The sequence below is a fragment of the Nannospalax galili genome, unplaced genomic scaffold, assembly GCF_000622305.1.
Source record: "Nannospalax galili isolate Female #2095 unplaced genomic scaffold, S.galili_v1.0 scaffold492, whole genome shotgun sequence".
Taxonomy (NCBI): Eukaryota; Metazoa; Chordata; class Mammalia; order Rodentia; family Spalacidae; genus Nannospalax; species Nannospalax galili.
Genome location: NW_008332217.1, coordinates 354,448 through 380,687, shown reverse-complemented (window position 1 = coordinate 380,687; position 26,240 = coordinate 354,448). Strand labels below are relative to the sequence as shown.

Below are 26,240 nucleotides of genomic sequence, written 5' to 3'. Positions count from 1 at the left end.
AAAGTTGGAGAAATACACTTTGAAAAGAAGTTTTCAGAGTGAAAACTGCGGCCCTTCTGGTGCCCTGGTACTCCTTGACCTCACCTCTCATCCCTGTCTCCTGGCCGCCTGCGCAGCCCAGCTACCTGCTGGCTCTACCCTGCAGATGTCGACGCTTAGTCCCCTGGAATATTCTCTCCCTGATACCCACTTGGCTCATACCCTTCCCACTGTCTTTGTTCATACCTCACCTCTCAGTGAGGCCTGTCTTAGCAGCCACCTGCACCTACACCCTGCCCCCACCCCATTCCTTGCTTCATTTTTTGCCAAGCTCTTGTCACCGTGCCCTGCCATGTATATTACAAATCTAGGCTGTGTGATGGCTTAGGGGTGAGGTCAGGATCCTCTGCCTAGCACAGTGGCTGGTATACAGTAGGTGCTCTGTATACATGGCTCCCCCGCTGGTTGGAGCATCATAGGCCACTGCTCTGTGACAAGAGGGGACATGAACCAGGAAAAAGAATATTGCAACTAGGGGCAGGGTCACAGGCTGGTGACCTAGGGGGGTGAGAGAGGGCAGGAGTGCCTGTGGAGTGTCCTCACCCCCACATTGTTTTTTCTTATACTTCCTCAATGGAACCCTTAATCTTCATTTCCTTAGGAGCTGTTACATGGGAGTGAAGGGAGAACCAGGTCCCCGAATTAAGCTCACTGACATTAACAGCAAGCTTGTCAGGCCTTGGGGTGGGGTTGGCATGGGGTTGGGCGCTCTCTGGGGTGCTGTTGACAGGGCCAGATTTAGGGTCGGGGCAGCTGTTTCTTTTCCAAGAACAGCGCTGTGGCCACCAGAGCCCCCAGCATTCTGCTGGCCGCTGAGATCACAGAGATGGGATTGTCTTTTTCATTAGTCTAATGCTGCCTTTATTAGCTGGGAAATGTTTCTGGAACCTGTGGCCCCTGAGCACGAGCTATAAAGCCCGCACATGCACCAGCCCCATGGCTTGTAATGTCCCAGGGATCTGGAGCTGGACCAGGACCGTGAGGGGGATTTACAGGAGGAAATGACTTGGGATGCTTGTGATCTGCAAACGTGAGCAGCCAAGGGGCCTCGGAGAGCAGGACCTGAGAAGGCAGGGAAAGGGTGGCAGGTGTGGGGCTCAGGTACCTTCTTGGCGCCTTGCTCCTCTTCCACGCCGTCACCTATCACGATGTAGACAGCTTTGCGGCCGAATCTCTGCATGATTCTTTCAAAGCAGCTCTCTTTGCCTACACAGACGGGGGAGGAAGGGAGACCAGAGCTAGCAGCACCCACAAGGGAATGGAAGAGTATAGGTGACAGGTATCCACGGCAGCCACTGGCCAGCAGCCAGCCTTTCATCTCTCAGCAAACTGAGCACTGCTGTTGACCCCACAGGAGGGGGCCAACTCCAGAGAAACTCAGCAGCTTACGCCCAGAAAGAGGTCGAGCCAGGTGGGGCCCCCCGCCTCCAACATGGCTGCTATTTGGGCCTTGGCAGCACACACGAGGAAGAGCGTGCTGTCCTGGGTCAGATTCCTGGCACCACAAACAAACCCCAAATCAAAAGCGCACAATGGTAAGAATGTTTATATTGTAGTTGGATGTAGCGGCCGTCATCCCAGTGACTCGGAAGGCTGAGGTAGGAGGATCCCAAGTTTAAGTGAATTCAAAGCCAGTCTAGGCAACTTAGGGAGACTCTATCTCAAAATAAAAAGTAAAACTAGGCCTAGGGAGGTAGCTTAGAGGTACAGTGCATTTGCAGCATGAGCAAGGCCCTAGATTCAAGCCCCAGCACCAGAGACAGAATTACATTATTTTACCACAATGAAAAAAATGTCAAAAGGTGCTGGAAAGATCACTCGGTGGATAAGAGAGCTTGCTACGCATGCATGAGGGCCTGAGTTCAGACCCCAGTACCCATGTAGCCTTCCTATGAGGGAAAGAAAGCCACCATTCCTTAGAATAAAAAGTGGGTGGGGGGACGCCTGCAGGGCCATTGAGTCTCACTCCATTCAGCCCTGTGATGTAGGTCCCTTACGTCCCCATCGTGTCCCATGAACAAAGGGCTTCCAGAGTTGTTTGGGATCCAACTCACGTGATGTAGTGCCCCACCCTCGGCTCACCCCTCCCACCTGTTTTGGTGGCACTGTAGATGTTCTCAATGGGGAACACGGAGCCCAGGCCGTACAGCAGGACCTTGGCCAACGCAGGGATCAGTTGAGTGGTGGTGACCAACACATTGACACAGTTGGGCCTGGGGACAAGAGACTGAGTTAGACCCAAAGGCCTAGAGTTCCAGGTCAGTTTGGACAGGATCTGGGTGGCTGGTGGGGCCACCTGCAGCTGGGGGGATGGCAAGGGACCCTCAACTGCTGGCTCATAGCTGCTGGGCCTTGGCGGCCTCTTCCCCTCATTCAGAACAAGTTTATGATCAAAGGAGTCACAAGGCCACAAGCTGCAGGGCTGTAGGTCACAGGAATGAGTTTCACGGAACAAGTGTGGGACCATAGGACAGGTGGAAGCTGGGGTCCACGGGACAGCACAGGCCAGTTCTAAGCTTTTGAAAGGACAGCAAGTGCCTGCCACTCACAGCAGTTGTCCACTAGACCTAGCCGAGTGAAGCTCTAGCCCACACTGGGAAAATGTGCAAGTGAGAATTTGGGGAGCCCAGCCTCCCAGGTATTGAAATGGAGGTGTTACCACTGCACTGGGAGGAAGCTTAGGGGCACAGGAGGCTTGCCTCGAGTTGATGAGGTTAAGGGCCTTCAGGGAGTGGGTGAGCCAGAGGTCAGTCAGGGCCTCTAGCTCGCCACGCAGCTGCAGCCATGTCTCTCTTTTGGGAGCGCCTATTAAACCTGTGTAAAGGGAATAAAGAGGAAGTCAGCATGTTAGAAAGATCTGGACGAGGCAGTCAGATCCCTCCAGTCAGCCTCTTCCGGGACATGAACCTCTTCTTTCTAAGACTTCTTACAACTAGGATTTAAAACTACATGACCACATGTTTGACGTCAGCTTAGTCCCGAGACTGTCTGCCCGGTCAGGACAGGGCCAGGAGGGTCTTGTGGGCCATCACAGCACCCTGGATGTGAGGTGGCACATGCTTGGTGTTGAGCCAGCCTGTGCTGAGGGGAGAGTGTGTTCACTGGAATGCAATGCTGTTGTGTTCCTTGAGCCAGCCCAGGCCATGTAATTGTGACCAGCTCCAGGTGGCTGCTCTGGTGATCTCACCTGGTCATTAGACTACACACCAAGCATGGCCTAGAGGGACCCAGGCCCACCCTGAGCATCAGCCTCGATGGGTGGTGATGGGGGGCTCGGAATCTGCATCCTTCCAAGCATCAGGCGGGGCCCAAGCTGCTGGTATGAGAGGCTTTGGTGTTAAGGATGAGTTCAGCTCTGTGGGGAACCAGTGTTCTGGGACTGGGTGACATCAAGCCAGCTGGTAGTGGTGGCAGACATTTGTAATCCCAGCACTTGGAGGGCCAAGGCAGGAGGACCTTGGTTTGGATCTCCAGCACCCACAGAAAGAGCTGGGTGTGGTAGTGCCAACCTGTGATCACAGTGCCAGGGGAGGCAGAGGCAGAGGCTCCCTGGGGCTCAATGGTCAGCCAGCCTTGTTTAATCAGCAATCTCCAGGTTCAGTGAGAGTTCAGTCAAGTGGAATGTGGTTGAGGAAGATACCACACATTGGCGTCCACATCATGCATGTACATGTATAAACACATACACACACACACACATCAGACCAAACCAAACTGCCACCTGGTATTTATAAAACTCTCATAGCAGTGCCTGGCCCAAGGCAGGGTTCAGGGGCATCCCCCCCCACTCCTTCCTCCCTTCTGTCCTCCCCTCTGGCTGGTCACTCACCACCCACATTGTTGCGGTAGGTGTTGTATACTTCCTTCACCCTGCGGTATCGGAAAGCCAGTTTCCTCATCCAGTCCACACCGCCATGCACACCTGTACCTAGGCATAGGCTGGCCCCTGGTGCCGTGCTATGGAAGCCATCAGTGGAGAAGTTGTATGTGCTGGGGAGATAGGAATGGTGGTGTTAGTATGGGGAGACCCAGGTCCCTGAGCCCACTGTGGGCCTTGAGGTATCTGTGTGCACCTGGAGGAGGAGACCCCAGCTCTCATCAGATTTCCAAGAAGGCTATATGCTTTGTTCTGGCCAAGCAGCATCTGTGCTCCCATCTTCTGGCATCAAACTGTATCCCTAGGTTCTTTGGAGGAGAATTATCACCACCCCTACATACAGAGTCTCTATCTTTACCCCATGGAATTCCAAGTTCAAATGAACCTTGCTTGCTGACAGCCAGAGTATTTGTCATCTTGGGTTTGACCATTAGTGCTCCTCTCATCCCTAAATCTAAATAACACTCCTCATAAAGTACTGTTCATTCACAAAAGGAAATTTGTGAAGATAAGAGAAATCAGAGATACAGCTCATATATCTTTACTATTTTTTTCTTTTGGTCTTTTTGAGACAGGGTCTCCCTGTAGCCCCAGCTGGCCTGGAACTCACTGTGTAGACCAGGCTGGCCTTGAACTCACAGAGATCCGCCTGCCTCTGCCTCCCGAGTGCTGGGACTAAAGGCGTGTGCCACCATGCCCGGCTCTCTTTACTATTTTTAAACCTCTTAAATTTTGAGATTTGCTTCATCTTTAAACACTGTAAATTACACTCCTGAAGCAATGTAACTTAGAAAGTCACAGGATAATATATATCAATATCTATCCATCTATCTTTCCATCCATCCATCCATCCATCCATCCATCTTATCATCTATCTATCTATCTATCTATCTATCTATCTATCTATCTATCTATCTATCTATCTATCTATCTATCTATTTATCTATCATCTCTCTATCTATCATCTATCATTTATCTCTTTAAAACTTTTTATTTGCCAGACGTGGTGGCACATGCCTTTAATCCCAGCACAGAGGCAGGCGGATCTCTGTGAGTTCAAGGCTGGCCTGGTCTACATAGTGAGTTCCAGGACAGCTGGGGCTACAGGGAGACATACATGTGTATGTGTATATTGCCTGTGCGTAGGTAAGTGCACCCATGTTGTGCAATGCCCACGAAGGTCAGAAGAGGCTGTCGGATCCCCTGGAACTGGAGTTACGGACAGTTGTTAGCTGCCATGTGGGTGCTGGGATTTGAACCCGGGTCTTCTGCAAAACAACCAATGTTCTTAACTGCTGAGCCATTTCTCCAGCCCTATCTCTTTAAAAATTTTAAAAGCATATATTTCATAGGCAGAGTGTGGTGGCACATGCCTTTAATCCCAGCACTTGGGAAGCAGAGGCAGGGGGATCTCTGTGAGTTTAAGGTTAGCATGGTCTACATAGTGAGTTTCAGGCCAGCTGGGGCTACAGGGAGACCCTGTCTCAAAAAGACCAAAAAAAAAAGTGTATATATATATATATTATATATTTATATATATTTTATCTATTTATTTGTCATATATCTACCTATTTATTATCTATCATCAATCACTCATCAATAATCACCTATCAATCATCTATTTGCCTCTCTATCATCTATTAATCAGCTGTCAATCACCTATCTTGTATTAATCAATCTATCATCTATCATTCATTTATCATCTATCCATCTATCAGCTACCAATTATTAATCAATTTATATATCTTTATCTATCTATCATCTATCTATCTATCTATCTATCTATCTATCTATCTATCTATCTATCATCTACCTACCTACCTGCTTACCTATCTCCATGTAAAGACTCCTTTGAGAAGCCCATACTCAGACTTGGTATGTCTTATTCTTTCTCTAAGCATTTCTCTTTCTATTAACCTCTGTGTTTAAAATCTGGGACTTCGGACATGGCTCACTGGGTAAAGTACTTGTTGCACAAGTGTGAGGACTTGAAGATCCTTAGCACTCATGTAAAAAGAGGCATATAGAGGTCTATTACCTCAATGCTGGAGGCAATTTTGAGAGGCAGAGACAGGCAGATGGCTGGGGCTTGCTGGCCAGGCAGTTTAGCTGAAATGGTAAACTCCAGGTGTGGAGAGAGAGCCTGTCCCAGGTAGAATGTGACAGAGGAAGCTAACACTGACTTCTGGCTTCTACACGAGCATACACAGATGAGCACACTTGCACACATGTGTATATACCACACACACTAAAAAAAAAAAACTGAAAAAGAAAAAGCTTCAAGTTGGCTTGTCCCGAAATTCTTTTCTGTGTCAAAGCCAAGAATCTATCTTTTCTTGAGTGGAGGTCCCTAAGGGGTAGGGAACTCCTCAGCTTGGGAGCAGAAATGTGCCTCTGTCCCTAATGTAACTGAGCATCTCCCTTCTAGGGCTACTGTGAAAGCCCATGCATTTAAGCCAGGGGAGGCCTCAGGAGCAGCACGTGACACAAAGGCTCGACGCGGCTGATTGCTAACTAAAAGAACAACAGCAAACTCCCCAAAACCAAAAGGCAAGAGACATCTGATGCTTGGTGCCCAGCACATAGTAGGTATACAAGTCAATATTTCTTATTTGTTTTAATTTTTGTGTATGAGTGTTTTGACTGCATGTATGTAAGTTCACCTGTGTCACATAATGCCCAAGGAGGCCAGAAGAGGGCATCAGGTCCTCTGGAACTGGACTTGTTAGCCACCTTGTGGGTGCTGGGAATCAAACCTGGGTCCTGCGCAAGAGTAGCCAGTGCTCTTAATTGCTGAGTGATCTCTCCAGTCTCACAAGTCAGTATTTCTTGAATGAGTAAGTGAGGTGTTCTGTTTCCAGAGGGAAAACACCCTTAGAGTGTGGATTCTTGAAGCGATTATCGAACAGGAAAAGGCAGGGCCCCAGAGGAATACCTGCATTCCAAGTCAGCTAGCTTCAGCAGAAAATGAAAACACAGCCCTGGTCACTCACTGTATTCAAACGAAAGGTTCCCAACTTCATGGAAATGGCAGCTGATTGGTGTCTACTTACTCTACAAGTTGAGGGGCTGGCACCGCAGGCTTGGCTCTTGCCAGTCTGACCTAGAAGGGACTTCCTGATCAGAGGAAAGCAGGTGCCTGGCTACCCCATCGATTCTGACTGTGCCAGGCCATGGGAGGCTTTCAGAGCCTAGCACCGCAATGCTCATTTCTTGTTCATTTTTGTGTGTCATACTGACTGAACTTAGGACCCTGTACATGCCAGGCAAATGCTCTACTATTGAGTAACAGGCCCAGACCTTTAAATTTTATTTATTTTTTGAGACAGGGTCTTACCAAATTGCCCATACTGGTCTTGAACTTGTAATCTCCTGCCTCAGCCTGGATAACAGACCTGTGCCACTAGGCTCAGTTTGCTTGTGGTTTTAAGCAAGTTGGGAGGCGCGCCTTGGAAGCAGTGCTGCAGAGTGAAGTGCTGATTACGGTCTTCCAAAGCACTAGCAGGTCCAGTCAGTATTTCTGATGGGGCCACGGCACTGGGCTGTGATAATACTGGATAAACAGACATTAGTTCTGTGTATTCTCACACCCTTTCCAAGGGGTCAGGCTCGGAAGTCCCAGGGCACATTCCTCCAAAAGCTGCCTGGCATAAGGCTGCATTTCCAGAAAACACATCTTAGAATTGTTCACCCCCAGAAACAGACTCCAGTGACGCATAAGGAAAGGTTTTGTGTGTACTGACTGCATTAATTTTTATTATTTTTTTGTACCAAGGATGGACTCTAGGACCTCACAATGCCAAGTAAGCACTCTACCACTGAGCCATATCTCCAGTCCCTTATTTTCTTAAACTTTTTGAGACTGGGTCTTGCTAGGTTGCCCTGGTTGGCTTTGAATTCAGCCTGTGGCCCAGGTAGATCTTGACCCTTCCATCGTCTTACCTCAGCCTCCCAAGTGTCTGGGATTACAGGACTGCACCACTAGGTCTGGCTAAGAGGTTTTTGTTTTTTGAACCCAGGGCCTTGTGCATACTATGCAAGCACTGTACCACTGAGCTGGACTCTAGCACTTAAGAAAGAGGTGGGTTTTTTTTTTTTTTCCGTGTTTCTCAAAAAAATTATTTATTTTTATTTTATGTGTATGAGTGTATTGCCTGTGTATGTGAGTGCACCCACGTCACGCAGTACCCATGGAGGTCAGAGGAGGGCGTCGGATCCCCTGGACCTGGAGTTATGGACAGTTGTTAGCCATCATGTGGGTGCTGGAAACTGAACCCAGGTCCTCTGCAAGAGCAGCTAGTGCTCTTAACTGTGGAGCCATCTCTCCAGCTCCCTTAAGTAGCAGTTTTGATCCCCCAGTGCTTACCTTAAATCCTGACCATTGTCATCGGATGAGACATCGTCCACATGAATCTGGTCACAGTCCTGTGGAAATGTGATTAGAAGAAGAAAGATAGGGCCATTAGTCTGAAATGGTATTTTTTTTTTTTTGAGACAAAGTCTTATGTAGCCCAGGCTAGTCTTGAACTCACTATGCAGCTGAGAATGTCCTTGAGCTTCTGATCCTCCTGCCTCCACGTCCTGAGTGCTGGGATTACAGGTGAGTGCCACCATGCTCATTTTAGGTAGTGCTGGGGATGGAACCCAGGGCCTCGTGCCTGCTAGGCAAACACTCTACCAATTGAGCTACATTCCAAGTCCAGTGAAGTTGATTTTTTTTAACAGTGAGTTTTCCTAAACTGAGGGTTGACAAGACCGGAGCTGGCACTCCTGGAGGCTAGTCTGGCTTTTCCCACTAGGTGAGGTCCTCGGCTTAGGTTCCAACATAAACGAGCATGTGGCTACAAGGAAAGACGCCACATCACTGACGATCTCAGCTGAGCAAGCTTTGTAAATGAAAGGGGGCTTCTACTAGCGTGGCATGGGGGGAATCTGAGGCTCCCCAGACCCCCCAGGCTCCCCAGCCCCAGCTCCCAGGCAACACTATGAGCTCTGTCTCATCCAGACATTAGCCTCTGCCCCACAATCCATGAGCGCTTGCTCTGTGCTAGCCTGTGCCAGTTCCTTCCTTAGTCTCAGTTAGTGCTCAACGGCCCCCATACTTGGGAATACTGCACTACAGGGTACACAGGTTTCCATCAATCCAGAAAGTTCTATGGACAGCTCTACTCCAGGAGAAAGGAAAGGGAGACTATCCACATTCAACTCTTGGATGGGGTCGGTGAGTTCTTACAGGTAAGAATCTGTAAACCGGTCTGGAGACACGACTGCATAGCCACCCTGTGCTGCAAAGTGTGTGTGTGCGCTATGTATGTATGATGTATGTGTGTGATACATGTGACATGTGTGGTGTGTATGTGTTGTGTCTGTTGTGTGTATTGTGTATGATGTGGTATGTGTGTTGTATGTGATATGGTATGTGGTATATGTGTACATGTGTGCATAGGTGCATACATATAGAGGCCAGAGCGTCTTCAGCTCTATCACTCTCCACTTTGTTTTTTGAGACAGGGTCTCTCACTGAACCTGGAGCTTGGTTTTGGCTAGACTGGTTGGCCAGTGAGACCCCTGTCTCCACCCATGAGTTCTGGGGTTATGAGTGGGTGCAGTCATGCCTGGCTTTTTTTTTTTTTTTTTTTGTCTTTTTGAGACAGGGTCTCCCTGTAGCCCCAGCTGTCCTGGAACTCACTATGTAGACCAGGCTGGCCTTGAACTCACAGAGATCCACCTGCCTCTGCCTCCCGAGTGCTGGAATTAAAGGCGTGCACCACCACGCCCGGCATTTTTTTAAACTAAAGATTTATTTCCAATTATGTTTGTGTTGAGGGGGGGTGGTATGTCCACATGAGCACAGAAGAGGGCGTCAGATCCCTGGTAGCTGGACTTACAGGTGGTTGTGAGCTGCCTGATGTGGGTGCTGGGAACCCAACTTGGGTCCTCTGTAAGAGTGGTAAGTACTCTTAAATGCTGAGTCTTCTCTCCAGCCCCAATGCCTGGCTTTAATGTGGGTGCCGGGGACCTAAACTCAAGTTCTTATGCTTGCATAGCAAGCACTTTACTGACCAAGCCACCTCCCCAGTTCCTCAAAGTATTTTTTGAAATAAAAGCCAGCATGCGAACCTCAGGTTTCTGTCTCTGTCTCTGTAATACAGAGCCTGGGTTTCAGACATCCTGTCATTTGGAACCACGATTCGGCTGTGCTCTGGGGCCTGGCTGTCTCCTGGCAGTTTCCCCTGTGGTTCCAACTCCCTCCATAGTGCTGCATTACTTGGTCCCAGTAGGCATTAGAGTTGAAGCTCTTCCGCAGTCGTCCTGTATGAGGAAGGGCCCTAAGACCAGCTGTCCTTGACATGCTGTTGAATTATATATTTTGTTTTGTTTTGGAGACAGGGTCTCATGTAGCCTAAGCTAGCCTCAAACTCACTATGTAGCCAAGGATGAACCTAAACTTCTGCTCCTCCTGCCTCCACCTCCTGGGAACTGGGAGTACAAGCATGTGCCACCACACCCGGTTTATGTTGTGCAAGGAATAGAATCCAGGGCTTCGAGCACACTAGGCAAGCACTCTACCAGCTCAGCCACATCCCTAGGCCCTGATGAATTGCATGTAAGAGGCAAGGTGACCTTCACAGACCCAGGCACACAGAAAACAAAGTGAATGCTCCAATGCCACCCAGGGACTGCAAACCCAATACCCCACATCTTTTCTTCAGGCATGAAAGCCCCTGGGTGGGTCAGGGTCGGTTCCCAGGGTTTTCCTGATGTCAGGAGAAAGTCACGCTGGAGGCTCTGCTTTTCTCATTTGTGAGGGATTGTCGGGCATGCTAAAGTGTGACAACAGTAGTGATCACATTTCGGACTTCATAAAATACCACGACGCTCCACTAGACACTACCTCATACTTCATCAGCTGACCTGGATCAAGTTACCTACCCAGCCAGCGCCCAGCGGTGCTGGACAGTATAGGGGACAAGGAGGCTGATCGGGCTTTCAGGTAGGAGGATTGGTATCCCTAACTCTGCTGTGTTCCAGAGGCCTGGGAGTGGTGGTGATTCTAAACTGGAGGGAAGACACATCTGATTCTGGTCTGTCTCAGGTTAAAGAGGGACTGCTCGGGGTGGGGGGCAGTTCTGAGTAGGCCAAGCTGGCAAAGACAGAGGAAAGCTTCCCATGGCTTTGACACAGGTGAGATGCTTTGGGCTAGGGACCCGCTGACAGCAACAGTCATACAATGCCTGTGCACTGGTGCAGTGGGAAGTGGGGGAGGGGGACCCCTCCCATCTACTGGACTCCACAGCCCAGGAGACTGGGGCAAGTTAGCATGTGGAAGCCTTCCATGGCATCTGGCATCTAAGAATGAGGCCTTCACTATGGAATCGGGTGTATGGTGACAGCAATCTCCTGAAATACCAGGTATTTTCTAAGGACAGATACACAGAATAGCTAAGTGGGGAAAGAACAATCTAGAAGTTTACACATCTGGCAGGAAGCAGCTCCACGGGGAAGAAGCTGGGGTTGGCCTGGTAGTCAGAGGAGGGATCAGCCTTATTCAAATGGTTTCATCAAATTATTAATAAAAATTATAAATAAGGGAGCCAGGATGTAGCCCCGTGGGAGTTTTGCATGTGCAAGACCCCGAGTTCCATCCCTAGCACCACCACCACCACCACAATAACAACAAAGCAAGGGCTGTGGATGTAGCTCAGTGGTAGAGAGCTTGCCTAGCGTGCATGGGGAGTCGAGTTCAACCCTTAGCACAGAAACAACAATAAAAACAACACTTAAGGGCTAAGGATATAGCTTAATGCTAGAGCGTTCGCCTAGCATGCATGAGGCTCTGGATTCAATCAACGGTTCTGCAAATACATGTCCACATATACACCTCCTGGACCCTGAGGCCATCAATCAAATGCCAGTCCCTGAATGCCAGGACAGTTTGAGAGAGTTGGTCCTCCCCTTCTACCATGTGGGTTCTGGGGATTGAACTCAGGTCATCAGTCTTGGTGGCAAGTGCCGTTAGCTCACTGAGCCATCTCGCCAGACTTAGAACATCTTAGAATGCTATCGGAGATTTGCAGAAAGTTTATCAAGCTAGCACAGAGTAACCCAGCTTCCCCTCTGATTTACGCCTCACTGGAGCACATGCGACCTGTCACAGCTCATAGGCAACTAGTGCTGTGTTGAGATTACTGATGTTGGTTGTTGTTTTTTTTTTAATTTTATGTGTATGTGTGTATTGCCTGCATGTAGGTAAGTGCACCTGTGTCGTGCAGTGCCCGCGGAGGACAGAAGAGGCTGTCAGATCCCCTGGAACTGGAGTTACAGACAGTTGTTAGCTGCTATGTGGGTGCTGGGATTCGAACCCAGGTCTTCTCCAAGAACAGTGTTCTTAACAACTGAGCCATCTCTCCAGCCCTGTGATTTTGGTTTTCTATTCTGGTTTCTGTGTTTTATCCTTCCTCTTTGGAGGAGGTCACTATACCTGACTCCCACAGAGGCTGCAGGGTCTGCCTCCTGCAGATGTCTCTCTCTTCTTACGTGTTCATGTGCTCAGTTATTATCAGTATGGACCATGGGAGCTTATTCCATATTGTGGGTTAGAATTCAATAGTGTACTATTGATTACTAACCTCTTCCAGCTTTGGCTGCTGGGGACCCTTTCAGTGCATTTGACATAACCCATTATTGTGGGGGTTTGAGATCTTCCTTACTTTCTCGTAAGCCTCATACCTTTGCCTCAGCAGCAAATCCTATCTGTGCCCACCACAGCCAACCTTTCTTTCTTTCTTTCTTTCTATGAATTACTTTCTTTCTTTACCCATTTTTCTAAGATATAGGGACATTTATTTTCATCCATCCATCCACCATACATCCATCCATCCATCCATCCACCCATCCTCCCTCCCTCCCCCCCCCCCCCCCCCCGCTTCCAGGCTGGTCTTGACCTCCTGATCCTCCCTCCTCTGCCTCCAGAGTGCTGGAATTGCAGGTGTGCACTGCCATACCTGGTTCATATTTTCTGACACTACAAGATGCTCCTGGTTCATCTTGCCTACTCCCTGTCCATCCCCAGAACCAGTTATTTCTTCGAGGACCCCAGGTCTTCATGTTGGAGAATGAATGACTAGGACCTGGGTCATGGATGGCTGCTGGGTGTCAGTGTTTCTGGGCCTTCTCAGATGACTGAGCAAGTCTGTCAGTTTTGCTTTTTAAATTATAAAACACAATTGATGAACACATTCGCTTGCAGGTTACAAGGCCAGGGCCAGGTGCTCGGCTAACAGCAACAATTACAGTTGATCTATCACCTCCCACCAGTGTTGAAATGGAAGCTCAGATGAGATCTGCACCTCTCTCTGTAAAGGGTCACAGGTCAGGTGAAGGAATCCTCTGGGATGGCAAGAATTTGTCACCTGCTTAAAGTTCAGCTTTAGATTCAGGGTGACTCTAGTCTCACAACGTGGGGTGAGCACCCCAGCTTTTCTTTGGCTTTGCTGTTTCAGTTAAACAGGACGGGTCTTCTCCCTAAAGGTTTGTTGAACTCTTATATAAACACAGTGGGGCCTTTTGAGGGGTACTTCTTCAAACAATTCAACACTCTCTCATGGCCGTTAGTGTTGGTTTCCCTTTGGGCTAAATTGGTAATCTATATCTTACCAAAAAAGCTTAAATTTCATATAGGTTTCCAAATTCATTGTTAAATAGTATATATGGTATTTCCTTTCTCTTTTTTTTTGCATGAAAATGTGTACGTGTACGTGTGTCTGTATGGTGCACATGTGGAGGTCAAAAGACAACGTTGGGGGCTGGAGAGGTGGCTCAGAGGTTACAAGAGTACTTGCCATTCTTCCAAAAGGACCTGAGTTCGGTTCCCAGCACTCTAGCTCCAGGGAAACTGCCACCCTCTTCAGTCCTCTGTGGGTATCTGGACACACATATTTATACACACACACACTCACGCACGCACCAAAAAATAAAATAAAAGGAATCTTTAAAAAAGATAACCTTGGGTGCCATTCATCAGGTACTCTTTACCTTCTGCTTGAGACAAGGCTGCTAGCTGGCCAGCAGGCTCCAGGGAATTACCTGTCTCTACTTCCCACCTTGTTGCTGCTGGGGTGACAGGCACATGCTGCCACACCTAGCTTATTATTTTTAAAAATATTTTATTATTTTTATTTTACATGTATGAGTGTTTTGCCTATATGTATGTAAGTGCACCCGTGTCAAGCAATGCCCACATAGTCAAAAGAGGGCATCAGATCCCCTGGAACTGGAGTTACAAGCAGTTATTAGCTGCTATGTGGGTGCTGGGAATCAAACCTAGGACCTCTGTAAGAGCAGCCAGTGCTCTTAACCACTGAGCCATCTCTCCAACTCACCTAGTTTTTATGTGGTTTCTGGAGATCCAAACTCAGGTTCTCATGCTTGTGAGCCTGAGCCATGTCCCCAGCTCTGTGTATAGCATCCTCAAAATCCCACAAACCTCCCTGAGTCTGCAACAAGGTCCATTTTCATCCTGAATGCTATTTTGCGATCTCTTTTCTTCCTTTACTGTATACGCCTTCTTACTTTAGTGATCTTTTCAGTGGTCAGATTTTATTGTTTTTCCTGTTTTCTTAAAAATGTTTCAATTCTTGGGGCTGGAGAGATGGCTCAGTTAAGAGCACTGACTGCTCTTGCAGAGGACCCGGATAACCCCACAAGGTGGCTACAAACTGTCCTTAGCTCCAGTTCCAGGGGAATCCGAAGCCCTCTTCTGACCTCCACGGCACTGCACAACACGGGTGCACTCACATACATGCAGGCAACACGCTCATACACATAAAATAATAATATTTTATATGAATGGAGTGTTTTGCCTGCATGCAAGTAAGTGCGCTATGTGTGTGCAGTGCCCATGGGGGCCAGAAGAGGGCATCAAATTTCCCTGGAACTGGAGATGCTGAAACTGAAGTCAGGTCCTCTGGAGGAGCAGCTGGCACTCTTAATTGCTGGGCCTTCCCTCCAGCCCAGCTTTTCTTGTTCTTATAATAAACATTATTTAAGGCTGTATGCTCCTAGATTGCCCTTCTCCTGCATCCCACAGGTTCATCCTTAGGGTTCTTGTTCTTGGATGTCCCTGTGCAGGAAGCTCAGTGACACACTGGTATCATGGCCTGCTCTGATTAAGTGGCCACAGCTGGCATTCCTGGGCTCCAATCTCATTACTCTTGGTCCTAGGGGCATGATGCAGAAAGGAAGCCATTAGAAAACTGACTCTGGTAGCCAGATGGGCTCCTTGGCCAGTCCTCAGAGGCAGGTGTATGTCTGAAACCAGACTGCTTAACCCTGTCTCTCGGCCAAGCAGAGTGGGTTTGTCCTCTGGGAGGGGACAGGCCATCACTCTTGTACCATCTAAATGTCTAATTTATCTCAAGAGCAAGAGACTGAGGTCCCCACTTTATCAATGGCCAGCTGGTCAGAGCAGGGCATCTTGGGGAGCAGTCAGGCCTAGCATGGTGAGACACTATCCCTGCCCCCCACAGTTCTTGCAGAACCCTGTGGCAGACACAGCCACAGCCAAGAGGGATGGCCAGCAGCCCCAGCCTGCTCAAGAGTCCAACTACTCTGGCTCCCTTTGGGGCGATATGGTCCCTCTCAAAGCTCCGGGGGCATCTGGAAATGTTCACCCCTTCCTGAGACTGCCTGGTCACCCTGGAATCCCACTTGGGGCCCCTTCTGCTGAGATCTTAGCTTTGCTGTTTCTCATGAGGCACCTCATCTTCCCCCTCTCTCTTGATCTTCCCACTTGACGTGCATCTCAAGGCTCCACAGACATCCATGTTCAGAAGCTGGCAGGGCCTGGGTCCCAATCCCCCCTTTATTTCAGTGGTTGTGGGACCCCGGGGACGTATTTCTGGGCTAGGCAAGCATTCGACCAACTGAGCCACACCCCACCTCTGTTTACTTTTTATTATTTATGCTTGGCATCCCCTTTTTTTGAGATGGTGTCTTATTATGCCCAAACTGTAGCTCAAGTGACTCACTTGCCACCAGACTGCAGCCAGGACCACAGATGTGTACTTTACCGTGCCCTCCGGATTTTACTGTCACACAGATACGTAGCACAAAAGCACTAAAGGAGAGGGGCCGTGTTGTATTTATGGTAAAACCCAGCAGTGGTTCTGGCTTATGGACGGGCTTTGGTCTTTGCCGGTTGGTCTCTGTGTTAGAGGTGTGTTACAGAATTATTAAGTCAGGAGTTGGTCAAACTGATTCTATTTTTTTCTGATTCAGAGTGATATGTAATGATTGAACTGAACTGTTTTTCTGGGTACCACATGACCCCCTCATACAGCCCCAGAGGGCATGCAGCTGCCAGCCTGAAGGTCCTGTGAAGTGCTGTAGTGAGCCTGGCTCCATCTCACTGCTGCTCTGAATGTCCCTTCTTGATCACAAGCACCCATTTTACAGAGGAGGAAATTGAGGCTCAAGGAGACAGAGTGACTTGTGGGGTCACACAGCTGGCAGGTGGTGGAGATGGACTCAGACTGATGGAACTGATGGAGACTCTTGCCCCAGGCACAGGACACATATCCCGAATATACTGACTGTGGCTGTAGGTGGCACCTTCCTTGTCCCTGCCCAGTCCTTGTGCCTTAGCCCTCTTTTTTGTGAGTTCTGTCACCTGGGAATCTGAGGACCAATGGAGTATGCTCTGTGGTTCAAAAGTCCCGGTAGCTTCTTGCTCTTTTTAGATGTGGCCCCAAGCTTCAAAGTGACCCCTAAGCTCAATCCCATTGTGTACCCCAATCCTTCCTGCCCCTTCCACTCCAGCTGCGATGCCTCCTGGACTGTGCCTCAGGGCCTCTGCATTGCTGTTCACTGTGCTGGAACACCCTTCCACCACACATCCACACGGCCCCTTCCTCGCCAACTTTAGAACTCTGCTTAGAAGCCTTACTGGATAGATGATGATGCTAGCTTTGTTAACTTGACACCATCTAGAATTACCTGGAGAGTCTCAGCGAAGGACTGTCTGGATCAGGTTGGCCTGTGGACATGTCTGTAGGGGACTGTCTTGATTGCCTTAATTGATGTGCAAAGACTAAGCCCACTATGGGCAGCACCATTCCCTAAGCTTGGGTCCTGGACTGTATGAGGGGAGAAAGTGTGCTGAGCAGTAAGTACACGTGTGTTCATCCTCCACTCTAAGGATGTGAGCTCCTGCCTTGATTTCCAGGCTACGACAGACTATAACCTGGAATTGTGAGCTAAAATAAACCTTTACTTCCCTAAGCTGCTTTTTGCCAAGAGTTTTTAAAATCACAGCAACAGAAGGTAAACTAGGACAGCAAGAAAAGCCACTGGCTTTGTGACAGCCCTTCCCCCATCTCATGCCATGTGACATATGCATTCAGTTAGGGTCGAGGAGGCCAATGCCTCTCGGGCAAAGCTCTTGTGTTCTCTGAGTCACTGGACCACAGCATGAAGGTGGGGCCCAGTCAAGAGTGAGCTCTGCAGGAGCTGTGGGATGCAGGAGAGAAGCTGAGTTCCCTGCAAGGGAGACTCCATTCCCTGAACAACTTTGCACAGAGCCCTTGTGCTGGCCTGCCGTGCACCCCTGCCTCCCTCCAGGCAGAGTCAGCTCACAGACCCCAGGGCTGCCAGCAAGCAAACCATGCGTGTCCGCTCCTTCGGTGACATGGTTTTGTGATCTTGCCGAGGTGCCCTGGGGCACCTGTCATGGAGGTTGCTTTTGAACAAAGTATACAGAATGAAAACAGCCTGGGTTCCCTGAGCAGCTGCAGCTGGTGACGGAGATGGCTCTCTGTGAGCAGTGACTGCAGTGGTCACTGTGACTCTGGGGTCTGTGAGAAATTGGAGGGTGGAACCCCAAAGATGTTGCCTGAAGTGTGCATGAATCCGGCAAGGTACCTGGCTGAGCTCCTGTCCCACCAAGATGGACAGAGTGCCCAGGGCCTGCTTGGGCCTGCTGTTCAACCACACATCTGTTGGCAGACCTGTGGTCCTTATGTGGCAGGGAGGCCTCTTGACATCTCCAGCTCTGCATGCCTGAGGAAGAAGGAAGGTCTCCCCTGGGGTGCTCTTTCCTTGTAGCGACATGTCCCCTGTCTTTGTCATCCCAGCACAGGGCATTGTATTCCTCAGGCCAGGCCCAGAGTCCTTGCTGCCTCTCTCATGTCCACATCCTCCATTCAAAAGTCCCCTTGGCCTTGCCCCACCTGAGGCCACATCTCACCACCTGGGTCTGACCCCATCTGTCTTTGCTTGGACCACTGCAGTGTCCTCTTCATTACCTGCTTCCTCCTCTCCCTCCCATTGCCCATCTTCCAGGAAGAAGCCAGTGTTTTGTTTTGTAGTGTTTAGTTTTGAGACAAAGTCTCATGTAGCCCAGGCTGGCCTAGAACTGTTATGTAGCTGACAATAACTCTGAACTTCTGATCCTCCCGCCTCCACCTCCTGAGCGTTGGGATTAAAAGTGTATGCCACCATGCCTGATTTCTATAGTGCTGGCATATGGTGTGTATGCTAGGCAAGCCCTCTACCAACTGAGCTATGCCCCCGGCCCTAGTGTGGTCTTTTTCACACGTAAACCATAGCAGGTGGGCTTTCCTGCCTTTTGTCTTAGAAGAAACTGGTTTCTAGGATGTTTCTCTGGTAGGCTCCATCTGGGCCATCCCATTCCCCAATGCCTGAAGCCATGCTCACCTCTCTGAGCCCAGACCACCTCTTCCTGCTCACCTTGGAGCCGTGGCACTTGCTGTCTGCCTCCCCGATCCACCCCTGTTGGCTACTTGTCACCACTCAGCAACTTTCAAGTCTCCTGGTTGACTGCTCCATCCTGATGCCCTGGAAGACGCTCCATCTTCCTGCCTGTCTCACCGGCAAAACAACTGCATTTATGGATTGGACCAGATGCTTCCTGACTCGGCCCTGGGGACTTAGAGAGACTCACAGAGTGGTCTCTGCTCTCATGGAGCTATGGGGGAGATAGTCAAGAACAGGATCAACCTTGGACTTTTTGATAACAAGGATCACGATCTCTATTTTTCTCTAAAATAGGATAGTTTAAATATTTATTTGTTTTTATTATTTTGTGTATATGGTATATGAGTGTGTGTGTGTGTGTGTGTGTGTGTGTGTGTGTGTGTGTAAGTGTGCATGTGGAGGTCAGAGGACAACTTTTGAGAATCATTTCTCTCTCTCTTTACCTGGGATCCGGAGATTAAACTCGGGTCATCAAACTTGTGCAGAAAGCACATTTACCTGTTGAGTCCTAAGTTGGGTTTTGAGATGGGTCTTTACTGCATGCAGCTTCAACAATCCTTGCTCAACTTAATATTTGATTTGTTTTGAGATCATGAACTCCTAATCCTCCTACCTCTCCTTCCTGAGTGTGCTGGGAATGGTAATTAAGAAATTTTTAAATTCTCTCTCCCTCTCTCTGTCTCTCTCTCTGACTCTCTCTCTCCTTCTCTCTGTCTCTCTCCCATCAGAGGTCACTGTGAAGGTCGCCACAAATTGCTTTTGACTGAAGAGCCAGCCCTGGGGACAGCTGCCTGTGGTCTCCTCTGCTATAAAGCTCTTTCTTCCTCAGCAAGGTTTCTACTGAGACCTTCTCTCTGAACCAGAGGTTGGGCAGAGCCCATTGATTCTATTTTACAGATGGGGAGACGGAGGCCATTGTAGCTTGCATAGACCAGACAAATACAACATGGTTCACGGCAGCAAGGTTCTCCCTACCTGAGTCTTGGACCAAGGAGGAGAACTGTGTAGATGGTGGACATTAGCAGTGCCCTGGGTTGGTGAGCCCCGCCTTGGAACTGTAGCCATTCCCATCTAATAGCCTAGTCCTCAGGGCTGGTCCTGGTGCTGATAACACACCAAGTATAAATAGAAACGGTCCATCACGTTCAGCTTCATTTAGCTTTTATTTCATTTTGAGCTATGATCACAGCTCACACTCAGCAAAGCCCTATTTGAATTTTATCAACTCAAAGTCCTTCTTTACCCTGGACTCTATGACAAGGGAGGATAATCGCTCTTATTTCCCTCCTTGTCTACTAGGAAGCTTACTGATTATCTTCAAACTTGACTGCAGCTGTTATCCTGAGCCTGGACATTAAAAAAAATTATTATTTTTATTTTATGTGTATAAGTGTATTGCCTGCATGTTTGTAAGTGCACACATGCCGTGCAATGCCCACAGAGATCAGAAGAGGGCATCAGATCCCATGGAACTGGAGTTATGAATGGTTGTTAGCCGCCATCTGGGTGCTGGGAATCGAATCCGGGTCCTCTGCAAGAGCAGGCAGTGCTCTTAACCATGGAGCCATTGCTCTAGCCCCTGAGCCTGGGCATTTTTGTAAACTCTTCACCCATCTTCAGTACACCGCATTTTAGCCCTGTGCCTTTGCTTTGATAATTCTATTTTATATTTTATTTTTTAAAGCTTTCTTTTCTCTAACTTTTAAATTAAAAAAATATTACTGTGCACGTATGTGTCTGTGTCTGTGTGTGTGTGAGTGTGTCTGTGTGAGTGTGTGTGTGTCTGTGTAAATGTGTGTGTGTCTGTGTGAGTGTGTGTGTGTGTGTGAGTGTCTGAGTGTGTGTGTGTGAGTGTGTCTGTGTGAGTGTGTGTGTCTGTGTGAGTGTGTGTCTGTGTGAGTGTATGTAGGTCAGAGGACAACTTTGTGGAGTCTTTTCTCTCTTTTCACCTTTATGTGGGTTCTGAGGGTTGGACCTAGGACACCAGGCTTGTGCAGAAATTAACTTTACCCACTTAGCCATTGCTCTGGCCTCAATAGTTCTATTTAAATGTTTTTCATGTGAAATTATCCCCAGATCTCTTAACATAGGCTAGGTATAAAAAAATTGAGTTAACTTTATTTCCGAAGCTGATCCCCTGCCTATCTGACCCCTCCCCCATGTTGCTCAGGGGCTCAGGAGAAAACACTAAATTAAGCTCTTGCTCTCTCTCTCTCAACATTCTTCAGAGTAACATAAAATGCTTTTAAAAGCTTCTGTCCTGGCCCCACCGCTAATTATTGCTGACCCAGGAGGAGCTGCACCAGTCTGCCTTAATAAACTTATTAAATAGCTAATTTCAGGAGGAAGAAACACCCCAGCTCTCATTGATTAGCAGAACTGCCATCGGGTATGGCTGGAGCAGGGCTGGAGGAGCCCAGTGACCCACCAGGTGTGTTCCCAATAAATGGATGCTGACCACTGTTTTGTACTTTCTTAAGGGTCACTAGAAAATGATTCAAGCCTCTAAAAGAAAAGGAGGGGCTGGAGAGATGGCTCAGGGGTTAAGAGCACTGGCTGCTCTTGCAGAGGACCGAGGTTCAGTTGTCACAAGGCAGCTTACAGTCGCCTATAACTCCAGTTCCAGGGGAACCGATCCCCTCTTCTGGCCTGTGTAGATACCCGCACACAGTATGTGCATACATACACAGACACATAAATAAAAATTAAATCTTTAAAGAAAAGGATTTTTTTTTTAAAGACAGGAGGAACAGAGCTAACATCTTCCCCCATTCCTCTAAACTCAGTGACTGTTAGAGCGAGCAGCGAGCTAACCTCCAGGTCATTGAAGAACAGGTGTGTGTCGGCGAGGTTGAAGATCATCTCCTCCATCATCAGGCCGATGCGCACAGAGGTTGTGGTGTCCTGCAGCAAAAAGAAGGAACAGTCCATGCAAGCGTGGCCTCTGGGTCTCAGCTTCCTTCCCCCCTCCCACTCTGGAAAGCAGCTCAGGTCCGTGCTTCTCTGCACAGTTCTCGGGTGGCCTGGAACGTGGTCTTCTGCAGGACAGGGTGATAACAGAGCTCAGCTTAAGAGCTGACTTCAGGCTTGTCAGCCTCCAAATCCACCTCAAATGCCCTGGAAGTGCGAGGACACTTCTTACAGAAACTTCTGCAATCGAGGTGGGCCTCCGGGGGTGTGTGGGTCTCAGGGGTGCCCTTCAATACATGGGATCTAAGAAACCTGGAAGGGTCCAGGGAAAGTAGCCTAGATCACACGAGAACCATGGTGAGGGCCCAGATGTGACTCTCACTCCACTGTCTCTGTGGGCAGTGTCTCACTCCTCCTGATATTCAGAAAATCAGGGGCTAGTGAGATGGCTCTCTCAGGCTTATGACCTGAGTTCAATGCTTGGGACTCACATGGTGGAAGGACTTCCAGTGGTCCTTTGATCTCCATATGTATACTGTGGCATGCGTGCACCCCACCCCAAATGGATAAATAAACAAATGAATAAATAAATAAATAAATTTAGAATTAACTGAAAAAACATGAAGCCACTATGTCTTGTCTACACAAGGGGAAACTAGGCAACTATTACAAAATGACATCACTCTAGAGTGACATCTACAAGCCATCACCAAGAAACAGCACCAAGGGATGAAAGTTAAGTTCACAGGATAAGGTTCGAAACACGACAGAGCAATGCCAGAGTCTGTCTGCCTCCTGCATGTAACATGGTTGTTGGATGTGTGTGGCAGCATCTCGTGGGCTGGGGTCCTGGATTGAATCAGAAGGAGAAAGGAGGATGTTGGCTGAGCACCAGTGTTCACAGCTCTGTGCTTCCTGATTACTGACCCCATGTGATCAGCCGTTTCTGGCCCCTGTCACCATGACTCCCCTTCGTGATGAACTGGACCCTTCACCTAAAATAAACTCTTTCCTCTTAGGTTGTTCTGTTGAGGACTTTGTTGCATCAAGAAGAAAAGAAACATCTGGGTGTGGTGGCGAATGCCTTTAATCCCAGCACTTGGGGAGGCAGAAGCAGGTGGACAGAGATCACAGCCAGCCTGGTCTATGTAGTGAGTTCAAGGCCAACTGAGGCTACAGGGTGAACTTGTCTCAAAAAACCAAACAAACAAAGGAGGAGGAAAAGGGGGGCAGGAAGCAGGGGAAGGAGGAGGAGGAGGAACTAATCCAACCACCTTGTGGTCCAGCTATATCTGGGGTCCCTCTCTGAGGTGTTCCTCCCTGTGGGACAATGACACATTCCTGGTTCATGAGTTAAGTATGTTTTTTATATTTTTTTAGCAGTGTTTTTGTTTTGTTTCGTTTGAGATATGGCCCTCTATGACCCCAGCTGGTCTGAAACTATGTAAACCAGGTCTCTATCTCACAGAGACCTGCTTGCCTCTGCCTCCTAAGTGCTGAGTGCCAGGATGACAGGCATGAGCCGCCATCCCCTGCTGCAGTGTTTGATTTTATTCTGAAATGCCCCCACAAGCTCATGTGGTAAATGCTTGGTCCCCAGCTAGTGGTTCTATTTTGGGAGGTTCTGGAAACCTCAGGAGGTAGTTCCTAGAGGAAGTAGATCACTGGGGGTGGGCTCTTAGGGGCAACATCCTGTCTTTAACATGCCTCAGTTCTCTCTCTCTCTCTCTCTCTCTCTCTCTCTCTCTCTCTCTCTCAGTGAACACTCTTCTCATACTGCAGTCATGATGTCCTGTGGGAGAGTGCAGTCTACTGTGGGTGACAACATCCCTAGGCAGGTGGGCCTGGGCTATGTAAGAAAGATAGCTGAGCACGAGCCAGTAAGCAGTGTTCCTCTGTGGTTCCTGCCTTCAAGTTCCTGCTTTGAGTTCCTGCCCTGACATCCCCCAGTGACGGTATGTGACCTGGAAGTGAAACCCATATAACCTTTTCCTCCCTGAGTTGCGTTTGGTCATGGTGTTTATCACAGCAACATAACCCCAATAGAACAAACCATAAATAAAGAGGACTGAGGGCTGGGGAGATGGCTTAGGTAGTAAAGTACTTGCCACACAGTAGAAGGGCCTGAGTTTCATCCCTAGAATGCATGTAAAAAAGCCAGGTGTAGTGGGCACACTTAGGGTTTCAGTGCTGGGGAGGTAGAGACAGATGGGCACCTGTGGCTCACTGACCAGCCAGTCTAGCCTAATCAATGAGATCTAGGCCAGGAATAGATAGGCCTTGTCTCAAACTAAGTGGATAATGCCTGAATAATATCACCAGCGGTAGTCCCCTGGTCTCCATGTTCATGCATACACATGTACACATGCACTGTCACACACACAAGGACACACACACACACACAAAGAAAAGTGGACTGAGAAATGGAGAGGTTGGGAGACATTTGTTACTGCAGCATACCCTTGCTTATCCTGACTGATATACATGAAAAATCTGTAGCACACTGGTTTCCAGTTCTGGCTGTATGCTGAGATGCTCCGGGGGAATCATTTAAAGATCTGCATCTCAGGCTGTGTCCAAGAGTAATAAAGTCAGACTTATATGAGGCCATGAAACCAGGTACAGGGACTCTCTAAAATTGTGAGCCAAAGAAATCTGAGATTGGGGGTCTAGGAATCAAATTTAAGGTTCCCCAGGTGATAGGACCCACCAAAGTGGGTGTGAAAGCTATACAACACACTGGGAGCCACATTCTTGGCGAACGTCTAGGACCTGGTGACACTCTTAGCGTCCTGCTTGACCTTCCCTGTGACACTTTTATGTTTTATCTCATTCAGTCCCCACAAAACTCTGTGCACTGTTAGTTTCCCATTTTATAGCTGAGAAAACTGAGGCCCACCAAGGCTAAGCATTTTGTTCAAGGCCACAGGAGCTAGCAAGTGCTCTCCAATCCAGCTGTGGAACACCATCGGCTCAGGAGCCAGCTGGAGGGGCCAGGTTGGGAAAGTGTGAGGAAGGTCTTATACCTCTTCTTGTTTGAATTTTCTGCTGTTACTTTTGTTTTGTTTGTTTGTTTGTTTGTTTTGGTCTTTTTGAGACAGGGTCTCCCTGTAGCCCCAGGTGTCCTGGAACTCACTATGTAGACCAGGCTGGCCTTGAACTCAGAGATCTGCCTGTTTCTGCCTCCCGAGTGCTGGGATTAGAGGCATGCGCCACCATGCCGGGCTTGTTTTTGGTCTTTTTAAGACAGGGTCTCCCTGTAGCCCCAGCTGGCCTGGAACTTGCTATGTAGACCAGACTAGCTTTGAATTCACAGAGTTCTGCCTGCCTCTGCCTCCTAAGTGCTGGTATGAAAGGCGTGCACCACCACACCCAGCTTTTCTACTGTTCTTAATTACTTTTTCTGATCGCTGTGACAAAATACCTGGCAAGAAGCAATTTAAGGGAGGAAGGATTTATTTCAGCTTATGGTTTGAAGGGATATCCTCCAGTGTGGTGTCAGGAGCAGGAGGCAGTTGGTAACACTGTGTCTGCAGACAGGAGGTGGGGCCAGGCTAAGAGACCTTGAGGCCTGGCTCCAGTGACCCATTTCCTCCAGTCCGCTCAGTCTCCTAAAGGTTCTACACCCTTTCGAAATAGTTCCACCAGCTGGGGACAAAGTGTTAAAACACTTGAGCCTATGTGGGCCATTTCTCACTTATGCTACAACACACTAGGCACTGTGTCAGGAAGATAAATATTTCACAGCCTAAATCCCTTTTGTTCCTACTGGGTAGCAGTCAGAGATAAAACCTTCCATCCTACAGGCAAGCTTTGTAGGTTCAGAAAGTAAACAGCTCTAAGGCTTCAGGAAGTCCCTGAAACTGATCAGATCCACTAGGCCCTTCCTCCCTCCCCCCAAGATTATATAAACCCTAAGGACCGAGACTCTCATACAAGGCTAGCTGTCTAGGAGAGGCTCAGGGGACCCCAGCTGCTGGGAGGTGACACCTGCCAACCTACTGATCTGTCTGCAGGCTGTGCAGTGCACTCCAGGTGTCACCTGTGCTCCTGGGCTTTGGTGATGCCCTGTCTGGGAGTCATTCCTACTCCTCTGTGTAACCCCTCACCCATATTCCTGTAAGTAACCGTAATAAAACTCGGTTCACCAAGTTGGACTTTGGTGGTGTCCTACTTTGGTCTGACGTTGGTTTCTTATCTGGGGTGAGTGGTTTGTTCATAGCTCCCCAGGAGTAGGGTCACATAGCAGTCAAGAAAGAAAGAAAGGGGCTGGAGAGATGGCTCAGTGGTTAAGAGCAGTGAATGCTCTTGCAGAGGACCTGGGTTCAATGCCCAGCACCCACATGGAGGCTAATAACCGTCAGTAACTCCAGTTCCAGGGTATCCGACACCCTCTTCTGACCTCTGTGGGCATTGCATCACATGGATGCATTTTCATACATGCAGGCAATACACTCATACACTTAAAATAAAGCTAATAAATAAAATATTGAGAGAGAGCCAGGCATGGTGGTACATGCCTGTAGTCCCAGTACTTGGGAAACAGAGGCAGGCGGATCTCTTTGAGTTCAAGGCCAGCCTGGTCTACATAGTGAGTTCCAGGACAGCTGGGGCTACAGGGAGACCCTGCTTCAAAAAG

At 48.7% G+C, this 26,240-nt stretch overlaps 1 protein-coding gene across 1 annotated transcript in view; it reads right to left on the bottom strand.

The window, feature by feature from the left end:
* Positions 1–26,240, bottom strand: part of Eya2 (EYA transcriptional coactivator and phosphatase 2) — a 165,536-nt gene that overhangs the window by 3,160 nt on the left and 136,136 nt on the right. Inside the window, exons 10-15 of the mRNA XM_008827425.3 lie at positions 21,506–21,595; positions 8,283–8,341; positions 3,869–4,029; positions 2,739–2,853; positions 2,131–2,252; positions 1,145–1,245 (exon numbers count right to left, since the gene is read on the bottom strand). Of these exons, the coding sequence (XP_008825647.1) occupies positions 1,145–1,245; positions 2,131–2,252; positions 2,739–2,853; positions 3,869–4,029; positions 8,283–8,341; positions 21,506–21,595 (648 nt within the window). The remainder of the gene's footprint in view (positions 1–1,144; positions 1,246–2,130; positions 2,253–2,738; positions 2,854–3,868; positions 4,030–8,282; positions 8,342–21,505; positions 21,596–26,240) is intronic.